The 19,647-nt window shown below is 48.5% G+C and overlaps 1 protein-coding gene across 1 annotated transcript in view; it reads right to left on the reverse strand.

Annotated features, from left to right (window-relative positions):
* The window catches only part of LOC149328347 (uncharacterized), a 41,481-nt gene that overhangs the window by 13,187 nt on the left and 8,647 nt on the right, over window positions 1-19,647 (reverse strand). The window contains exons 3-4 of the mRNA XM_089558966.1: window positions 13,695-14,933; window positions 385-711 (exon numbers count right to left, since the gene is read on the reverse strand). Of these exons, the coding sequence (XP_089415092.1) occupies window positions 385-711; window positions 13,695-14,933 (1,566 nt within the window). The remainder of the gene's footprint in view (window positions 1-384; window positions 712-13,694; window positions 14,934-19,647) is intronic.

Consider the following 19,647-nt stretch of genomic DNA (forward strand, 5'->3'; position numbering starts at 1 on the left):
GCTAAAGTAAAGGCCTTTGAGACAATGAAAGAAACGCAGCTGTAATGCACTACGTATAATATTGGTCATTGCGTCGCGAAGGCGCTAGATTTTAATTAACAAATGTTCAGAGCTCGTTCGTGGGTCTTATAAAGAACCCACTTTCATTCACAACACGTGCGATTCCAGCAGATGCTTTCCCGCACTACTGGGCCAATCTGCGTGACGTCACGGAAGGAGTGCGCAGGCGCGCATTGTTCTCGGGTGGCTTTCACGTCAAATGTATTCGCGTCAGTCGTATATAAACAGCCCTAAGTTACTATTCAATGCTTTCATGCAGAACCAAATAGCCCCACAGCGTGTTTTTTTTAGACTATTCTTCAACAATGACGACCGAACACGAACCTTTCCCTGGAGCGCTCGGCCCGCCCTTCCGCACTGTGAGAAGCAGTGCAGGTAGAAGAAGAGCTGCTCAGCCGGGAAGCCCCAGAACTGCTCGCGCTCGCCACCCGAATGCACCGCATCGTCAGCTACGGCTGCGGAGGCGGCTGGGGATTGCAGGCGGGGCAGATAGCTCGCGGTGAGCGCAGCGATGCTCTCCAGGTACACATCGCGCAGCTCCGAGTCAGTTGCACCGGGAATGAGTCCGCTGGCGTTCAACACCGTCCCGAGACGCACGATATCTATGTGTAGCTGCCGCGCGCCCGGGTCGATGTCATGTGGGGCTAGGCGCTGCATGGCCGATGCAAGTAGCATTTTAGAGGCAGCCTTTTAAAACCATACAATTTGATACGCACTCAAAACTTGTTTCAAAAATGGCGGCGTTTGCTATTCGAATAATAATAAAAAGCATCATAACTTTTTAATTGACTCTCAATAAGGTGGGAAGTAAAGGAAATCACGCATTAACTTTCTCACATATGTCGGAGGACGCCCGAACCACGCCGTAAGGGAAGGAATAAAGGAAGGAGTGAAAGAAGAAAGAATGGGGTGCCTTAGTGGTGGTCTCCGCAATAATTTCGAATCTTCTTTGTACGCCTTTGTACACACGAGCGCCATTTTTACGTTTCGCCTCCATGAAAACGCGGCCTTAGCTGCTTTTGCGCAGTATAACTAACAAATAACTCTGCCTTAATCTCCAGCAAACACAATGATAAATTTTTACAACGCATTTATTCACTGTCGACTGCAATGCTATCTTTCATCGTGGAGTGATACTTAAGCTACTCATTTTCAACACCTACACTTGGCTTGGATGAAGGTCAAATTCATACAGAGGACATATCACGCCATGTTTGGCGGGTTTGGTGCGTCGAGTACCTTTTGACCTATCCCTCTGACGACTAAATAAACCCCAACCAAGAAATCAGTATCAGAGCTGAAATAAACGCCTCTGTGTAATATGGGGCTGCCACTGAGTCATATAAGACCGAAAATTTGAAGCCGTTAACCATTTCATTACAAACACTGTAGCTCTCGTTGATTTATGCGCATTACTACTATGCTAACTTCACCCAGAAAATTTATCACTAATATTTTTAAGGCCTTAAATAAAATTGCCAGCTTTCTGAGCGCCACTTCTTTAGTTGAAGAATAGTGCGCTGCTAATGCATACGTTCCTCTACATAATATCGAAGCCAATTACGACAAATTTATAGCAAACTTTGTGTACAAGGTTCCGTAATCACTCAACCTAAGATAAAATCATACTGAACATTCACAGCAATAACAAAATCATATGCTAGTCGCACCAGATCCATGTCATGGGATATTTTGAACATTTATTCTTCGTATTGTACTAATATTCCTGTTCAGTATTAAGTTGTGATTAATGTTGAGTCCTGCATTTTACTGTTAAAATCAAAACCTCACTTTGACTGTCCCATTGTTGTTGCTCTTTATCACACAGATTTTGCGTTAGCACTGTAGGTAATTAACTTCAGAAAGATGATTCTGTAATTGCTTTCTAAGCAGCGTAACTGTATATTAAATGTTTATATAAGTTTGTATTTAACATATTGTTGTTGCAACCTTTTACGTGCATTTTCTGCACTATCTGCACTGGGTGTCACCCTGACGGTTCTGTAAATAAACTAAAAAAATGCTTTATGCCCACCTCTATTTCTGTTCAACTATTCCTCATCGTGCGATCGCAAGTGCATCTCTTTTTAATAACAGGAATCAAAACGGTTTAAATGCGACATTAAGTAAAAGTAAAGGCCACACATCGCAGTGTTAATGAAGGGACAAGCTTGTTGAATGTGCAGAATTATGCCTCAAACGAACACCAAAGACATTTCGTGCAATTTGATGTTACACTAGACACTCGGCCATGAAAGGAAAATCTTTTATGACCGGATGGTTTCGATCTAAAATAGAATTTCAATGTTAGGTCCCAACGCGCTCTGCAATCTCCACCTGGTCAGTAAACACAAAAGGGAGAGGCGGTAAAATAAGAGAGTGACATGCCATTCAAGGTCCCAGCACCAACTCAATAGTTTCCTCCTAATACTTTGACTAATACTACTCTGACTCACAGCTAAAAGGAATATCAAAGTATGATATTACCGGGAACGTACAAACAGTGTGACAGTTGCAAATTATCCCAGGCTGCGGGCAGTTTTAAACCAGCAAAAATAATGAAGTGGAAACATTTCTGACAGAGATATACAATGAGCTAAGTTCTTATTGAAACGATGCTTTTATAACGAAGCTAGAGCATTAGTGGCTCCTGGTCCGCTTAATAAAACTGGTACTAAGAGCGAAGGTATTTCAATGACCGGTCGGTAAAGTTGACATCTCAGCAGATTATAACGAGTGATGGGCGGCCAGATTCGGATCTGCGAAGAAAAGTAAGGCTAGAGTTTTGCTTAGAGAGGACTATATATTATTATCACTACAGTGCACTACAGTAATGAAAGCCAACTCTCCTAGTTAATTATTACCAACATGAGTGCGGCTTGTAGCTCCTGCGTTCATCAGGTAGCTCCTTGCACGGTAATGAATTTGTGATTGGTCCTCCCTCAATATAACCTACAGTTGTCCACTAACAGAGAGATATTGCTATAACTATTCCTTCATAACCTTCCCCTCCTCCACACCTAACACTGATAGTTAAGAGAATCCAAATCCTTCCCGCCCTCCATTCATGGCCAAATTTAACATTATGCACAAGCGGCTGTCTTGAAAGAAAAGCATGTTTGCCTTCCGAATAGAGTCCAAAATAAAAAAGCACACGTTGCATGGAGTAGCTTTTCGTTCTCCCCACTTGCATTCAGGCAACGAGCAGTACACTAACTAGAATGCCGGCGGCGTCCGCTGAAGCGTGTGGAATATGCTGGTATCCTTTCTCGTCCCCACTCCAGAGGTGGTGAAAATATTTATTACGAATGAACAGGAGGTATGTTTGGATCAGCCCGTAAGGGACCGATCCTTACAATCACTAGGTGGAGGTCCTTAGTTTGGGACCCCACTGGCGGTGGCCGCCGCCCGCACGCCTCGGACTAAGGCTTGTTGGGTCTGTAAGTCGTGGAAGCCGACCAGGATTCCCTCCCAGTGCTCTCGGGTTGGGTTAGGGATGGGGGAAAACCCGGGTAGGAGGGGCAGGCACACACCATGTGATAGGTGTACGAAGGCATCACTATAGAGTGCTGGCAGCTGCCGCTAAAGGAGGGGTCAATTTTTTGGTGCTGCCGGGCACAGCAATGTATTGATGAGAAGGTGAAGAAATAGCCACTCATCCGCCTTCCTGAGGCCTTTACATGTGCCTCTACGTGGTAGACGGTAAAGGCGATGGCTACCTTGGCAGTAGATTGTAACATCATTGAAGGTACAGACCGGATTAAAATCCGGTTCCTGGTTGGGTGGGGCGGAGCAAAAAGCCCGGTGAGAGAGCGCGCGAGCGGCTGCGTCAGGTGCCTAGTTTCGTACTAACCCCGGATGAGCAGGAGCCCTCTATAAAGCAACGGTGTGCAGCATCCGTATCCCGTATGCAATTTTGGTCAATTCGATAGGCTAGGAAGAAAGTGCAGCCTTGTTCTACACTCCAACAGGCCCCTCGCGAGTCGGTGATTGTGTATTTTGAATGGGAATGTGAGGCCGCGAGAGCAATCGCGACCTCTTCTGCGTGTGTTGGACTATGGTCTCTGAAGTTGAGGCTGTTAACTGTGTTGCTGTTGTAAGCTACTGCGACCATGTACTATCTCCCGTGGTGAGGGCCGCAAGCGTCCACGTAGTGTGCACCAGTTTTGTTGGTTTAATTTCGTGCTAGCGCTTCTGCCCATTATGGTCGTCATGTGACATGTTGGTTGGACGAGGTCGCTCATGGAGGATGCGTCTCCATTGTTCTTGGATGTGAAACCTGTCGTCCATGGGAGGGGTGTGTTGGACGTAGTCGATCAAGAATGCTGCGAATCTACTCCGTCGGCGACAAGCGCGTGTACTGGCTTGTAACGCGCACCTCCCGGAGCTACAGGAAAGAGGCAAACGCGCCGGATTCACGAGACGATGCGCGCGCCGCGAGGAATGTGGAGACAAGGCACTCTTCACGATCGACAGAGGACGCGTTCTGCTTTGCGATGATAAATTCCGGCTTTGCTTAAGTTTATGTAGCCGACAGATCAAGCCGGTCTTAGACGCTTCCTGGGAATGAAGAACTTTTATCGCCAGATCGTTCCAGAATGCGCAACGCTTCAGGTGCCTTTGACGAAGCTTTTGAAAAAGGGCTAGCGCTGGAGTTGGGGTCACGAGCTGCATTGCGCAACCTAACACAAGGTGCTCGCGGATAGTTACAACTATCCGACATAAACAGGAAATTTGCGATTGAAACAGACGCATGCGACCTCGACTTAGGAGCAGTGTAGGAGCATCAAGGCGTATTCCGTCTGGTAGCATTCGCGAGCCGTTCGTTGACGCCGGCACAGAGGAACTACTCAGTGACATAAAAGGAATGTCTTGTGATAGTTTATGCTCTGAGGAAGTACGAATACTCCGTCGACGTGGTGGTATTTGTTATCGAGACGGAATCAACACGGCGCTCACCAGGCTGAGACGACTCAGCGACCCGAGAGGCCGCCTAACGCGTTGGGCCCTGTTGCTGCAGCGTTATTTCGCCGTGCGCTACCTCAAAGGGAAGGACATCGCCGTGGCTGACGCACTCTCGCGAGCACCTGTTCAGAGTTAGAAAGGTCATGCGACCGACCGCATGCAGACAGAGAGAGCGAGGACAGACCCGAGCCGTAGCCCATGTGATGGTGGCGATACGGCGTGTGTTGTGAGCGGCACTGTGACGCTCATTTCTTGTGCCGTGCATCGCTGGGGACGCAAGTGGCCCCAAGAATTACACGAAGTTGCGTCGCTTTGCTTTCTGGCCTGGAATGAAACGGCACGTACTAAGCTGTGACCGCTCCTGCAATGTGTGTCAATGTGTGCAGCCCCGAGGTTAACGACCGCCCGGCCTGATGCAGCCGATTAACAGGAAGACTCCCTGGCAAATCGCGGCGTGTGACATCATGGGACCGTATCCCTTAACACCGAGTAGGAGCAAGTTCTTGCGTGTGGCAACGGATCACTTCACCATGTGGGTTGAACTTTCCCCCTTAAAAAGCTGACGGCACGAGTGATCATTGAGAAGCTGATGGACGTATTCACTATGCTCGGTTTTCAACAGCACCTGACAGACAATGCGTGCTACTGCACTGCGAAGATGGTCGTAGATTCGTGTGGTGCACTTGGCATTAAGCACAAGAAAACGACAAACTATAATGCCCAGTCGAACCCCATGGAACGAGTAAACCGCACCTTGAAGCACATGTGTGTCTCGTGCTCTGAGATGCACAAAGATTGGTACTCCCATCTGCCAGAGATCACCTTCGCTTTTCGTTCGACTGTAAACTGCTCGACTGAGTACGCGCCGTCTTCTCTCACTCCGAGTAGAAAGCTCCTAAATCCGCTGGAACTAGTTCTCGCAGACAGCAGGAAGACGCCAGTTGCTTCGTCAGCACGATCTGATTGGCATAGCTGCGCGCTAAAGTGACTGAGGCCTTACGTAAGGCTCTACACAATCACAGCATTGCGTGGGCGGAGCAGAAATCACAGTACGACCGCTGGCAACAGGATGTTCACTACGACGTGGGTTATCCGGTGGTTCGAATTTTTCAGCGAAGCTAGCAAGGAGTTCGCAGCCTCGTAACGGGATCGGGCCGTTCCGCGTCAGAGAAGTGGTTTCCTCGGTCATATACAAGCTCAAGGACTTGCGGTTGAAGCCTAAAGGCGGACCGGTGTACGTATGCGACATGAAACGTTACGTGCACTGAAATTCGTTCGTTGAGGACAAACCCGACTCAGGCCGCAATCGGAAAATGAGCCCTGCGATCAGCCGACGAACCCCGCGTCCCGCCACAACTTGCGCCGTAGGCAGAAATAAAATCTTCCTGCGCAGGCTAGAGCGAGAGCGCGAACCAGCAGTCTCGTTAGATGCATAAACGTCCGTATCGCTCGTGCCAATAAGTGTTAGGCAATACTGACTTTCTTTAACCTTCATCACTCTAGTAAGGGCCGAACAGCTACATAGCAGACGATGCGAGAGTTGGATACACCTTTGTTGACCTTTTCAGCGCAGATGGAAAAGAAGCAGGGCACATCCGAACGGCACCGTTCACCACTACTGCCTACAGCCAGCCCCCAGCTTCGGCAACGCGCCGCACCCAATCTCCGACGCTACGCCCCGCCCACAACCTGCGGTCGCAACACTTGTGTATCCAGGATGCCCCTGCTACCTGCCACATTAGGCGCCACCGCCACCACTTCACAGCAAGCTGTGTATCTCTGTGCGGTGAAACCATGGACCTGGTCTCCAAGCAATCGCAGCCGGTGCCAAGGAATTCACCGCAGCGAAGCAGCCGCGTGTACTCGGGAGACTGAGACCGGTAGTAAGCTGCCTGTCGGCATCGTCATCACGCGGGTGGTGAAGCCTTGGGGGCAGCTTATCGACGCGGGCGCGTCGCGGCCGTCAGCTGATGCACCTGCGGAAACCGAAGAACTTCGAGCTTCGATCCATGGACGGCTGATTTAGTAATGGTGTGCCAGATTCTGCGTTCGGGAGGCTTCTTAAGGAGGCGGGGATGTGGTATACACGGGTATCCCTCCTCGCCCCCGCGCAAAAGGCGATCGCGCCGGTGTCACGAGTCAACGCGCGCACCGCCAGGAATGTTGACAGAAGGCACTCCGGCTACTCTCCCCATTCCCAACAATGGCATGAAGTCACGACAGAGAACTGGCCACTTAGGAAACAGTTGCATGCCGAGCTTGTGAGCAACGGGTTGCTCCTAGTGAGGCAATGCCCCAGGGTTTAAAAGAGGAGCACGCGGGGAAAAACTCTCTCTTGCCGCTGGCATTCTGCTGGCCTGCCCATATGGATCCCGTCCTGCCCGCTGACCCCGGGACGACCCAACGCCGGTCGACGACTTGGTGAGCTACTGAACTTCAATTTTATTGGATATAACATTCTTCCGCACTGTGCTTTACCTCGCGTTAGGACAATAAACTATTTCTTAGCGTGCCCTGCTGTTGCATATTTCGTCCGAACATGCCGTGGCTGCGACCCTGCGCCAAGGGTTGGGAAAACGTGTCGCGTGCTAGCAACGCCCGCATGTAGCCGGTACGGAAGCTCGCCTTCCAACCGGCTGGGCGCAAAGTAATCCCATAAGAGGGAAGTGCTTTTATTCGCTTATAGTGTGGCGCGGTGACAGACAACAAGGACTCTAAAGATTTTTCTGTTTTGTTCGCTATACTGACGCCATCGCTCGTGCAGAGAAAGCGCCAGTCAAGAAGAGAAGTGTGTTCTGAAAGCGCACGTCCCGGTTTACGCAACTTTTAACCCTCGGTCGCTGAACCCCAACGTGACTTCTGGACATGCTGGGTTCGTAGTTAATGCGGCGTACGCCTCCTTCTAGCAGCAGTTCAAGCCCTGGAAAAAACCTAAGGCAGACACGCCAGTACACCAGGGCAGTCACCGATCGCAAGACCTACCTGCAGAATTTGTACCGCACCCTGCTCTAATTGATCACGAAGGGGCAGTGCTACTACAATGAATGCTCCAGGTACACAGTCACTCCGGTCCTGCTCCGTCACTGGCGCTAGCCACCTTATTACACCACGAGACTGCTGAAGACTGGCTTAGAAAGTACGACCAGGTGGCGATCTACAATGGTTGAGACGCTGACTGCAAGATGCCTCATGTTTATTTCGCTGTCGAACACTACGCGAGGCCCTGGTTTATAAACAATGAATCTGGCCTTCGCGCGCAACATACGTTCAAAACCAAGTTCCTCCAAATCTTCACGGACAGAACATTACACACGGAGAACTCTGACCTGCTTTTGCAGGCCCCGTATCACCTCACCAGCGCGAGTGTGATGGTTTATGTCGAGGAAATGAGGAGGCTCCTCCGACGTGCGGACCCAAGCATGAACGAGGCGAGGAAGGTGAGTTCTGTGATGAAAGGAGTTAAGGAGCAGCTGTTCGCCGGCCTGGTTCGAAGACCTCCAGTTACTGTAGCTGACTTCGTAAAGGAAGCAAGCTCTATCGATAAGTTTCTTGACATTAGGGCCCGGCAGCACAACCGCACAACAGCATCGATGCTCAAGGCAACTTTGGAGGCAGCCGCGATGAATCTGGCAGAATCTCTTCGTGAGATTACTCGATCCATCGTGCGAGATGAATTGGCGTAGCTCGTCCCGGCTGAGGTACGGCGTCAGGTTGCCACACTAACTGATGTTGTGCGCGAGGAGGCACTGCAAGTCTTGTTGTACGAGTCCACCACTACCTCACCCAGGCCCTGTGCAGCCACAGCATCCCAATCTCAGCTGCGCCGCCGTCACATGTTTCATTACGTCCCGCGGGTAGCCGTGCAAGGTCAAACATTCCTGCTAGCTGAGGGCTAATGAGACGCCATACTCGGCATGGACATACTGACCAAAAACGGTGCCGTTATTGATCAGCAATCGCAGTCCGTCTAGTTCTCAACCGAGAAGGTAATCTCCATCGATAGTGCTCTCCCGGCGTCGCTGCACATTCATACCAACAAGTGACCGTGCCTTAACGTTGCACTGTAATGGTAACCGTCAGCTCAAAGAACATATGGCAGACTCAGGGTGTTGTGGAAAGTAAGCAGCGGCTGCTTCTGGACAGAGCAATTTCCTTCCTCGGGGCTGTTGTCTTCCTCTAATATAGCAACTTCAAAGTTCTTCTCACGAATAATAGCAACTAATACCAACGCCTTAAAAAGTTGACGACTGTACCGTACATTGGAATTAGGTCCGTGCGCAGATTGACAACTGCTTCAACGAATGGGCCCGGCAGATTTGTTGCTTTTAAGTTCAACCTTAACCCAATCCTGCCGCTCGAGCAACGAGACAAAGTGCATAACTGTTCAAATGCTACCGTGGCTCATTCGCGTCGTCGCCACGTCTCATGTGATCTTGCGAAACATCACATAATTACAGGTGAAAATGTCCCTCTACCCCGACAGTCACCTCATCGAGTGTCTACTAAATAACGTGTGGCTATCAGCGCATAAGTGAAAGAAATGCTCGCAATGACGTTATTCACACTTCTAAGCGCCCGTGGGGTGCACCTGTAGTACTCGTGAATTCTGCGTTGACTACCATCGGCTAAACAACGTCACTAAAAAGTAGGTATCTCCACTGCCCAGAACTGAAGACGTTTGGATCAATTTATATTGATTCTTCATGTATGTGAAGTCTGGATATTGGCAAATTGAGGTAGACGAGAGAGAACGGGAAGAGACGGCTTTCATCTCTGAAGACGATCTGTACGAGTTTCACGCGATGCCAGTCGGTCCTTGTTCGGCACCCGCGACTTTCCAAACGCTCATGGATACCGTTCTAGCGGATTTGAAGTCGCAAACTTGTCTGGTCTACGTACACGGCGTCATCTTTTTTGCCCCCTTCTTTCGAGGACCACCTTCGTTGCCTCGAGGAGGTATTGCAGGCCTTAACGTCATCAGGCTTTACTAAAAAGCCGAGAAATGCCATTTTGCATGTGAAGAGTTCGTTTTAGGCCATGTCGTGAGGCACTATTAGAGCTTTAGGCCATGTCATGAACCAGGAAGGGGTCCTCGTGTACCCTAAGAAAACATCCGCCATTGCCCACTTCGCTACCTCGTGCTATGCGCGTATTACTTCCGCTTTGTGGAGAATTTTTCTAAAGTTGTCTCACCTCTTACTGATCTGACAAAGGCGCATATACAGTTCATGAGGGAACCACTACAACAGAAGGCGTTTCAAGAGCTTCAACGTCCCCTGCAGTCACCACCCTCCCACCGCCCCCCCCCCCCCCCCCCGGCTGGCGCACATTGATTATCTTGCAGACACAAGGGCCCACACAGATGCGAGTAAAATTGCTTTCGACCCTGTCTTCGTTCAAGTTCAACTGGTTCAAGAACGTGTCATTGCCTATGCCAGCCGCGCACTATCGAAGACAAAAGCAAACTACTCTGCGTCTGAAGAACAATGCTTCGCCATTGTGTGGCCAGTTTCGAAGTTCAGACCATACCTTTATGGCCGCTCTTTTAAAGTAGTGACCGATCATCACGCGCGATGCTGACTGACGAACTTCAAGGATCCCTCCAGCCGCCTCGCACTATGCAGTCCTCGACTTCAAGAGTTCGGTGTCACCGTCATTTACAACTCGTTCGCACATACGCAGACGTGGACTGCTTATCTTGTGTGCCCATGCAACCAGCTCCGGACGACGTTGCTGACGGCGATGAAGTATTCCTCAGTGGAATACATACCAACGATTTCGCCTAGCATCAACGAGCAGACCCCGACCTCCGCGACGTCATTCGTTATCCTGAAGGGGCCAGCAGCATAGTTCCTAAAGTCTTAAGCAGCCTATGTCGTGTCTCTGCATGTGTAATGGCGTTCTCTTCAAGAAGAATTTCTCTGCCAACAGTAGTCCATAATTGCTGATCGTCCCCGTGGCCCTACGCAACGCAATTCTTCACGCCTGCCATGACGAAACCAGCTTCCGACCATCTTGGTGTTACTAGAACACAAGCCAGAATTCAAGACAAGCGCTATTGGCCTCGCCTGGGTCCTGTGGTTGCACTTACCGGGATTGCCAGCGCCGCAATGTTTAGCCCGCGAAGCCAGCCGGATTCCTCAAGCTCACTGAGCCATCTTCGCGAGCGTTTCAACAAGTCGGCATGGACTTCTGGGACCCTTAACCAACATCCGGCTCCGGAAAAAGATGGATAATAGCCGCCAGTGATTTTCTCACGCGTTTTGCGGAGAAAGCACCCCTTCAAAGTAGCACCACCATCCAAGTAGCACAGTTGTCTGTTCGTGAAATCGCCTACGCATGGTGCTCCACAACTTCGATTACAGACAGAGGGGCTTTCTTCTGCTCTTTGCTCCTGTACCATGTTCGAGTTTTCAGTCACACCAGTCACCGCGAGACGAGTTATCATCCCCAAACGAACGAACCGACAGAACATCGAAACAGGAGACTTGTAGAGATTGTTTCAATGCACGTGGACATGGAGCATAAATCCTTGGACGATGCCCTGCCCTACCCTACGTCTCTATTGATATGTGAGACAAATATATTCCTTTTACCCCTTAGCTTTGATAGACTCAACGGCTTTACACACTTTTACAATTCTGGATTGAACGGGTGCGTTAGAATAATTATCATATGATTTATCGTATCCCGGAACGTACCCATTTTGGTTCAATTAACATATATGTTCACCTTAGTTTTCGCTTGTGTAACGTGTGCGTATTTCGTTTTTTTTCTGCATCCCAGCCACTACCATCAGCCAGGTACATCACTTCTGAAGTTCGCGTTTGCATTTTTTCTTTACATCTCGCGTAATATGTACTTTATCGATTGATCAATCGAAGTTGAACTGATTCATTGATTGATCTTTTGATTCATTCATACAGCCAAGGCCAATAGTTGAAACGACACCACGTATTCGTACGTTCCTATACCACGTATTCCCACCACGTATTCCCATCTTCAATTACAAAGAACAACAATATAGGCTAAGTAAAGATATTATCGAATACAATCAGTTTAGAATTAACATGTTATCACGGCCCGAATCTGAAATATACAGAAATACAAAGCCTAACAGGACGCCGCTTTCTTTGCAGAAAATCCAATGTTTGTTAAAATTAAGGAACTTCAAAGTCACCTTTCATTCTTATTTTTCTGGCCTTTCAACTCCTGTTGCTGACGTGCTGGACCGTAACAGGAGAGACGCCGTCAAGAGCGCGCCCCTCAAGCACCTTCTACACTTACTGCGGCGGTCCTTTTCTTTGGAGGAAGCATTACGGCCAGTGCGACTGCAGGGCTATCAACACTAGACAAATCTCTACAGTGATGTATCCGCACTGTATCACATTCCTCTGGTATGTGGCGTAAACTGTAGAACAAAAAAGTCAGTCTACACATAGCCTCCTACGAGATAACTTTAATCGTAAAAGGGAAAACGTTTCGAGCCAGTCTGCACGTCTATCGAACAGTCTGCAGTTTTTCACTATGTTGTGATGGGGACCACTTGTCTTTGCAAAGCTTCAAAAGCAAGCCAAGATATGCGCAATTCTCGGTTTTAAGCGAGCAGAATGTAGTGTCCGACATGCGGTCTTTAAAATAATGGTAAATTTTGCTGTTTACGTCTTGTAGCGACATGTGGGCTAAGAGGCTGGTTTGTTAATGGTCGATTGGAGTTTCTCGTCCCAAAGCGACACAGGCTATGAGGGACGTCTTAGTGAAGGGCTCCGGAAATTTCGACTTCCTGGGGTTCTTAAGTGCACTAACATCCCACAGCACACGGACCTCTAGAATTTCGCCTCCATCGAAGTTCTACCACCTCCGTCAGGATCGAACCCGCGTATTTGGGATCTGCAGCCGGCCGCCGTAACCACTGAGCCACCACGGTGGCCATGGGTTGAGATCTCTTAATGTACCTTCTCTTAATGTATCTCTTAATGTATCTTCAGTCACTCCTCAAGGAGCTAGAGTCACATGCTAGATCTATGTATTACGATCCGATAAACAGAAAGGGACGGGGCTGAAACCCGAAGGCAAATTAAATGTCGTCAAATTGAATGCAGGATTCTGCTAAGACCTAAACGGAGTATTCTAATAGCATTAAGAGACAGCAAGCGTTATGGTGACTTTCTGAACGAAGACCAAACAAATGAAATCTTGAACAGAAAGAAATCGAGAAGCGCGCAGGAAAGACATGTTAACCGAAAAACGAATAGGACATTGATGGTCATTGATGGTCACCATGGTCACCATTCCGTTGATGGTGATAAACGGAATTTAGGATATGTGTGGGCATTTTATAGCCTCTGCTCTCCGATAAAAAGGAACTCTTTCTCAATAGGTCACACGCCTCTCGCTTCAGCGGGACGCAGCTGGGTTGATATAATCATAATTATACAGTACATTTCCTAATCAACGACACCTGTGCGTTCGACGTGTTTATCTTCTAAAGCATTTTTGCGCAAATACAGGTAAATAAGAGTGTAGCTCTTGAATGTTTTGCTCGATTTATGCCTATAGCGCCATCGAAATAAAGAAAATCAATGTGATAACTAAGATACGATTTTAAAATAATCGCATCAGTGTTTTACATCCTGTCAAATAAATACACATTCGACAATAGTGCTTACCTGAAACCGGCTGTTGTAATAAAAATGAAGCCGAAGAACGGTGCTTAACTGCTTCGTCACTAAAGCTCCAGCCAGGGCAGACACCACAGCCATTGGGCGCACAGATTCGTAGAGCGGCGGTGCAACCAGGAAGGGGTAAACAGTCACCTCCCGGATAATCAGCAGCCTATAGAAGCTGAGACTCGCAACTCCCGGCACGTGGTAGATGCTGTGCCTTGGCCGACGGAGCGACTGCTTGAAGAAGGCTACGGTGTTCTTCGCAGCTCTTTGGTACAACTCGAATAATGACGAGTGCGTATCGTTGGGGAGATAGGTATAGGCGTGGTCCAGCATCGTCCAGGATCGTGTCATGTTGAAGGCATTGGCTGAGATGCGCTCAAGCGTAGCCCTCACCTTCTCCGCCAAGGACTCGCTGTAGCCCTTCGCCCAACCCTGCATTGATTGTTTCGACAACCGGACGATGTTCCACGTGAGTGTCGCATCCTTTTGAGCAACTTTGTGCAGTTGCCACTTCACCAGCGGCATCACCCACTCCAGGGCCTCCATGCACTTAATAAAACGGTGGTATTCTTGGCTACCCCCGAGGCCCATATCCTCAAGCAAGCTGTTGGTCAGGTAGGTGGAAACCATTGGCGACAGTGACCAAACAACGTAGGCACCCAGGAAAAGTTGGAAAGGCTCCTGGTAGCCACTGCGGTTGAAGTACGCGGAGTCCAGGTGTGCAAATAGGTCAGGGTGCAGGTTCACGATCTCGTCCGATGGCCAGAGTTGCGAGTCATCGGGAAGGTGACCATTTATCGCTCTTCGGAGGTCTGGGTCGCTCAGGTTATTGAAGTGGGGAAGGTGGTCATTGGCCCCAAAAGCGCGCACGAGGTCAACAATATCGTCGTGCGTCATCAGCACCTCTCGGATCATAGTCGAATAAGACTGGCCCGTTCGGCCAACGATCTCCGCGCACCGTCTGAGGTAGTGGATCGCTTTTCCTCTTGCATAAAGCGCCTCGATGTCTCTGATCCACTGCAGGCTGCGTGGGTCCAGACTCATGTAGATGGTGTTCTCTGAGGGACGTAGTGGGTGCCGACCCACGTAGAAGGCCCAGAACATAGGGACGCCTAGGTGCAGAGAGGATCGCACTAGGGTGTTGAGAATCTGTGGACGCGTCGCCGTTGATTTCCCTGGCCATGGGAGGCCAAGAGCACTTAGGAAGGCGGTGAATGCAGTAGTGTTTCTCAGCTCCCCCTGCAAAGGATTGGTTATATAGTTAACTTTGATTTTCTTTCCTGCGAAGAAACTCTCCTACCTTATTATTTCTGATGTTGATTGACAGGCTGTTTATAGCCATTATGCATAGCGAGCCGATTTAAAACCAGAATCCTAGAGCAACTGCTTCCTCTAAATAACAGATCCAGGGAATCCTGAGTTCGTTAAAATATTTGTGGTTAAATCTGCTAAAAGCGACGGCCTTCTCGAGGCGCAAAATTAGTGCCTGCATAACTCGAGAGCATTTGTGGCCTTTATTTAGTTATAGGCTTCGACGCATGGGAGTTGCATACTACAAGGCCATGCACAGGGACTAGTGGAAAAAATTTCGGTTGTGCGCTACAAAAGGCAGCGAGAGCAAGCTGTACAGACATCGCCGGCATCGTACGGTACCTGATGACTCTACAGGCGCTTATGATCCCTGCCCAGGACTTCCAGCCCTGAGAATCACTCTCATAGGTGGTGATCCCTTCTACTTTATTCACACCACTTTATGCCATGGGATACATTGAGTCCATTTAAGGTGTCTAAGCACGAATAACTAATTTCCGCAATGAAAACAAGGACATCGGCATGATGCTTGCAAGCATGCATACACAATAGAGTGTGCAAAATCATTGCCCAACGCGTTTTCTCTTATTATTGAACACAGTCTGACAAAGAATGTTTTGGTTTGGTTTATGGGGTTTAACGCCCCAAAGCGACTAAGGCTATGAGGGAGGCCGTAGTGAAGGGCTCCGGAAATTTCGACCACCTGGGGTTCTTTAACGTGCACTGACATCGCACAGTGCACTGGCTTCTAGAATTTCTCCTCCAAAGAAATTCAACCACCGCGGCCGGGATCGAGCCCGCGTCTTTCTGGTCAGCAGTCGAGCACCATAACCACTGAGACACCGCGGCGGCGTGTCTGACGAAGAAGTAACTGATTCCTCCGGCGTGTACACGCGCAGTGTCGGTTTTTTGTAGCTCGATGGTCGTGTCACTGTAGCATTATAGAATCTCTTTGTTGCGAGCGAGGCTCGAGACTTCGAATCCACGCCAAGTTTGTGGTCATGAATAAATAGCTTGCACCGCCATTCACAAGGTGCTCCTGGAACCTTTGCCACAGGTTTCATGAGAGCGCCAGAAGAGCACTAAATACAGAGTGCTAAATGAGAACACACTGGGGGCAAAGGCCCCACTGACGAAGGTCGGATATCTGTAAAGCACGACTCCTTGATTGGAATAACCTGACATGAGGGAAATGAATGGCGCAAGTTACTATAATTTCGTGTGAGAGAGCTCGTTAATTGAACTTCAGTGTCAGTTTAGCCCATGAATTGGATAATAGTGTCCTAAACTGTTCCGCGGCATCTACCGATGCCGTTTGTTGAATTTAGAGGAAAATTTCGTCCGCGATAGTGAGTGATTGAATACAATTTGTGCAGCAGGTATGAATAGGGAGGAGTAGAGGCGGCTGTCGTTGACCTAAACTGCGGTGAGGCGAAAGCCTTAAGCGCAGTGTTGCTGCTTGTGTCAACGATGTGTGGTTAAGATGTTAAGCTTCGCCTCTAAGAGCGGAACGCGACAGCGTCTTGCAACGCTGCCAGAGAGTCCATAGAACGCCATCACCCGTTCGATTCTACGCCTTGCTCGTCGGTAAATTGGTTTTTTAGGAAAGGAAATGTATATGTCTCTCATATCTCGGTGGACACCTAAACCTCGCCGTAACGGGAAGGGAGGAAGATGGGAGTGAACGAAGACACCGTATTCACTAGACGAGCCTTTGTTCGTTCCAAACCATCGAGCGGGCATGGCGGAGTGGTAGCGTCCTCGTCTCGCACTCCAGAGACCGGGGTTCGATTCCCAAGCTCGGCCAATTTCCTACTCGGTTTTGTTTCTTTATCTGGTCTGACTAGAAATGTAATTAGGCTAATTGGTTAAGTAAGCAATTAACTAAACTCAGTCCCACTTACTTAGAGCATCACTATACGATCCCTTTAATTGGTTGCATGGTTAGTAGCCAACGTACAATCGGCCCCGTTTGAAATTCGCGCACTGTGATGTCCCGACCGTTTCGACCAATAGAAAAGCGTGACATTTCTGTCGACAACTTCTGCTTACAACGATGAGGCTTTAGAGGCTTCGTCATTATTACAATTTGTGCAGCAGGTATGAATAGGGAGGCGTAGAGAACGCTGCCTTTCCGCATGCATGCACTCTGCCGTTCGCCGGGTTTACGTGTTTCATTCAATGAACATCTGAATGCACAAACACTAAAATGAAGGGAAGGCACGAAATCAAATGCCGTCCAATAAGACGCCATGCATCATCATATTTATTCTTGGTTATCTTATGTCCGCACAAGTGAACATCAGGACCACCACCTTTATTTCATTTATTTTTTAGAGCGCAGCTCTTTGGCGTCCGTTCCTGGGTTTCGCGTCGTCGTCGGCGTCGGCGTCGGCCTCGTAACCAGCTCCGCCCCCAACGTCACGCTTTTCAATTGGTCGAAATGGTCGTGACGTCACAGTGCGCGAATTTCAAATGGGGCCAATTGCACTTTGGCTAGTAACCATGCAACCAATCAAAGGGATCGTATAGTGATGCTGCAACTAAGTTGGACTGAGTTCAGTTAATTGCTTAATTAATCAATTAGCCTAATTAATATAGAGGAGAATGAAGAGGTCAGAAGAAAGGAAAAGAAAGACGCGCGCCGCAGCGACAACAGCGTCCGCGGAAGGAGACGCTGCTGAAAAAAAAACGGATAAGTACGAAGCCGCGTTCCCTCCACCACCACCACGCACTTCCCCACTCAGTAAGACGTTGCTCGTTTCATATACGTTGTGTCGAACATCCTAGACAGTTCCAACAATTGACAGGTTAATGACAGAACACGATGCATAGAAATACAATAATATAAATATGAAATAGCCTAATTAACCTTTCTAGTTAGACCGCATAAATCAATAAAACCGAGAACGAAATTGGTCGAGTTGGGAAATCGAACCAGGGTCTCCGGAGTGCGATACGAGCACGCTGGCCACTCCGTAATGCCAGCTGAATGGTTTGTAATGAACAAAGGCGCGTCTAGCTAATACGGCGTCTCCGTTCACTCCCATCTTCCCCCTTTCCCTTACGGCGAGGTGCAGGTGTCCACCCAGATATGCGAGACAGATACATTTCCTTTCCTCAAAAAATAAATTTACCGTCCAGCAAGGCGTACAGCCGAATTGGCGATGGCGTTCTGTGGACTCCCTGGCAGCGTTGCAAGACGCTGTCGCGTTCCACTCTTACAGGCGAAGCTTAACATGTTAACCACACATCAGTAACACACGCAGACAGCCAATGGACGCGTCATTCGCTGGCAGCACTTGATTCATCATTCACAACCACATTCTTAACGTACGCTCCCTTGCCGCACATGCCAAGGACGTACACCACGATCACATTCTGCGCCATTCCTCTGTACTTTGCTTTGCTGAAACCTGGATGGATCCCGAAGAGCCTCTCGAAATCATAGATTTCCTATACTGCTGTGGTGCTCGCAGAGACCACAACAGAGCGGCGGGAGTCGCTATCTACTTGCGCACAGGTCTCTCTGCAGTACCAGTCGAAATGTTTGGCACGTCACATGAAGTTGGCGAACTGTGCGCCGCAAAGTTGCCCAACGGCTTGCTGGTAGTAGCTGCCTACTTCGCCCCTACCGCACTCACGAAAGACGTCGTGCACTTCCTGCAACTCGCATTAACCGTCCATCGATCCACACCGATGTTAGTAGTGGGGGACTTTAATGTTGACATAAAGACAAACAGCAATTTCCTAACACTTATGCGGGAGAACATCCCGTTCCTCTCGCTCGTAACGCGTCCCACGGCTGTGACAACCTCGCGAGGCACTTGTATAGATCTCGTCTTTGAGAATCAAGCATTGGTGTACCAAGTCGAACATATATCAGTCTATTTCTCCAACCACAAAGCTTCCTTCATGACTGTCAAGAACTGTTAGTGGAGTCTTTGTTAAAGGAATACGTGTGAAAAATAAAAAAAAAATTCTGTGATAGCGCATACATGTGTTGCTCGATTTCTTTGCCTCAATCTATCGAAAAGGTGAAACAGCTTATTTGCTGCGCTCAAATTTCGCATTAGGAAGTAACGTAATCGTCGGTAACTTTTTTATTTATTTGACACTGCTAAATTAATTTCGGCAGTCTCGGCAGCAGTCAGTATAAGAAAGAAAATCAGAGTTTGCACTACAAACCAAAATCGTGAATAAAATATGAGCAATTGGCAACCATGAAATAATGCGCATAAATACAGTCTATTCGCCCAGTACAAAAGAACATATAATCATTAATAAAACCGGCAGTGACGTCTTACAAATAGACTTACGCGAAAACAGAAATTTTGGAAATTAATTGCAACCCCAAGAACACAGCCCTTCTTTATAAATCAGCTTCCACGGCAGCCACGAATTTCTTCCGCTATGGGATTTGAGATTTCTTCCGCTATGCGCTATGGGATTTGAGATTTCTTCCGCTATGAGTGTTCCACAGAAAATATTGTATACGTTTATCGCCTCTTTTTAGAGCCACGCTGTAGTGGCTATGCCACTGAGCTTGTAGCCTTTCATTCGGCTCTTGCTTGTGCTATTCATAACCATCTCTCTTCTCTCGTTCATTTTACACAGATTCTCTATCCCTGCTCTCTGCCTT

The sequence above is a fragment of the Amblyomma mixtum genome, chromosome 9 (genome assembly GCF_055824585.1).
Source record: "Amblyomma mixtum isolate Tamu chromosome 9, ASM5582458v1, whole genome shotgun sequence".
In the NCBI taxonomy this organism is placed as follows: Eukaryota; Metazoa; Arthropoda; class Arachnida; order Ixodida; family Ixodidae; genus Amblyomma; species Amblyomma mixtum.